This window comes from Salvelinus sp. IW2-2015, unplaced genomic scaffold (genome assembly GCF_002910315.2).
Source record: "Salvelinus sp. IW2-2015 unplaced genomic scaffold, ASM291031v2 Un_scaffold3423, whole genome shotgun sequence".
NCBI classification, from domain to species: Eukaryota; Metazoa; Chordata; class Actinopteri; order Salmoniformes; family Salmonidae; genus Salvelinus; species Salvelinus sp. IW2-2015.
Genome location: NW_019944703.1, coordinates 15,825 through 18,303, shown reverse-complemented (window position 1 = coordinate 18,303; position 2,479 = coordinate 15,825). Strand labels below are relative to the sequence as shown.

At 37.1% G+C, this 2,479-nt stretch overlaps 1 protein-coding gene across 2 annotated transcripts in view; it reads right to left on the bottom strand.

The window, feature by feature from the left end:
* Positions 1–244: 244 nt before the first annotated feature.
* The window catches only part of LOC112075823 (lysozyme g), a 12,337-nt gene continuing 10,102 nt past the window's right edge, over positions 245–2,479 (bottom strand). For both annotated transcript variants that reach the window (XM_024142758.2, XM_070441085.1), the window contains 3 exons: positions 1,487–1,677; positions 1,224–1,362; positions 245–261 (listed from right to left, as the gene is read on the bottom strand). In XM_024142758.2, the coding sequence (XP_023998526.1) occupies positions 245–261; positions 1,224–1,362; positions 1,487–1,677 (347 nt within the window). The remainder of the gene's footprint in view (positions 262–1,223; positions 1,363–1,486; positions 1,678–2,479) is intronic.

Genomic DNA, 2,479 nt, shown 5'->3' with positions numbered 1-2,479 from the left:
AATTTTTAATTATTTAAAATACTGTTTTTAATCACAGATTAAACTACATAAACATTGGAAATCAGCAATGTAATCACTCTACTTTTGACAATTAATAAATGTTACCAAATTAAGAAAAAGTGAGTGTGTATTCTGTAAAATTCTCTTTTGAGAAGTCAGTCAATGTGTGATTCCGTGACATGACTGGGGTTGCTACCAGATTTCCGTCACACTGATACTTATTTCAGAGGTCAACAACAAAAGACTAGGCTGCTAATCCTCCTGAAAAAACAAACACAACAGGCTGTAATGTAGTCATGTAATCTATGTAGTTGTATAATGCATAATAAAGGTTGTATTAAATGTATGACTGATCATCTCTATCAAACTCTGAGCAGTTTCATTTGAGGACCCAAAAATTGACAGCTGTGCCATATAGATTGCAAAATTGTTGAGAAGAGATTTGATGTACTGAATTCTTGGCGCATGGTTTATGAACTGATACACAAAACGACGACAGATTCAAAACTTCAAATTTAAATTATTATACAAAATTCTTGCAACCAATAGAATGTTTTTCTGAGACAATCATTAGATCATTTGTTTTGGTACTTTCTATATGCATCTTGTTTTTGATCAAAGGTTCAGGAATGGCTGAAGAATTGTAACATTTAGTGGAGCTAACGCTGCAAATAGCACTGCTGGGTGATTTGAAAAGTCAGTCAAATCGATCAATAAAATAATAACACTTTTAGCAAAGGTTTTTATCTTTGGTTTACAATCTGTAGAGACTATGAGAATAGAAAGGTTCAGAACTTTTGTGAAACATCACAGCACAGTTGAAAAATATATATGGCAAATAGAAATCAAAACTGGATGGTCTTCAGAGATAGACAGGAGGGGGTTGAGGGTAGCTGAAGGATGGGATTAAAAACAAACAAAAGATAACTATTGTAAAATACATTGTGTTCGTAAAATCTATAATGAATGTTTAAGCTGGAAGTAGAAGCCTAGGTGCTGTTTTCCATTAGTTTACTCCAACTGGGGGAGGGGTGGTGGGGTTAGGAGAAAATAATAAAGGAAATTTGGTTTAGAAAGGATATTATTTACAGATTATATTTTTACCCCCAAATTGGGATTGGAAATGATACAGACAATTACAGTGATGGAAGCTACAATCTACCCCCCCCCCCAACAACAAAAAAATTATTGTCAAGAAGGGCGGGTCAAATGGTAGGCTATACCTCTCAGCTGCTGCTCTTCGGTCCATGAAGAGAATTTTTTCTGGACCGATCCGATTATATCAACGAGAATCCCAGTTGCTTGACTCAGATGTTCCTCACTGTCCCATCTCCCCCGTGGATGGTGATAGTTTTTGTCAACCTAAAAAAAATGAAATCAATAGAAATCTATGGACACCACTTACTTTGCATTGTGAAATAGGAAACAGGCTCTCTTGTCTGCCAACAACAGTATAGCAAATGTACCTGCAAAACTGAGTGCCTACCTGCATGAGTCCAAATGCATTTCCATTGTCCCCCCAACCATTGTCCAGTCCTGCTCCTGTCYCAGCCCTGGTCTCTCGTGAGATGATACCAGCTATGACGGATGGCGCCACTCCATGGTTTCGCCCCACCCGCTTTATGATGGACTTATACTTGTTCATGTGTTTCAGTTCTTCTGCCATTTCGTGAGATCCTGTTATATAAATGGAGGTTTGTATAAGAACTTGTTATATTTTAGTACTTGTAAGAGTTGCCAGAGACCACTTACAGCTTTATGAGGTACAAGTAGTATCAACCTTCATATCATAGGCTATAATCAAGACAATTCACGTGAGATTCAATTCAGAGTGCACAGACCTACACAAGACAAACCCAAGCTGAAGTGTATATTAGTACAAGCCCTGTAAGCTAGCAGTGATATTCCAAAAACACAAAATGTATAGAGATTTCTGGTAGGGGAGAGTGGGGTAAGTTAAGCAATTTTTTTTAACATTCAGCATCACTCTGTCAAGGGAAATATAGTAATCGTTCTATTAAATATATCTACATATATTTCAGGATGTTGTGTATCCCGGGTATGGGGTAAGTTGAGCTGAGGGACAGGGTAAGGTGTGCCACCTAAACATTTCTGTACTAAATGAAATATTACCACTACCTTTTTAACTCTTTATTTCCCAAACACAATTCAAAACAATCACAATAGCTTTTTTGTCTTTTAATCATTTGAATCACCTTTTAACGTAGGCCCAACAAACACTATGTGCTTTTGTTTTTACACTTTTAACACAGGCCAGGCCCCGTTGTTACCTCATATCCCAGCGATAATGCCTTGCATTATGCCTGGGAAGAAAACATTTCAATTTGCTCAACTTACCACATGGCCATTGGCTCAATTTAMCCCAAGGCAAACATTTTGACTATATTAGCCCACAAAACTACAAGGCTGCATTTTCATGCTAGGTTTAGAACCTCATATTGAAGCTTATCAGGATGTA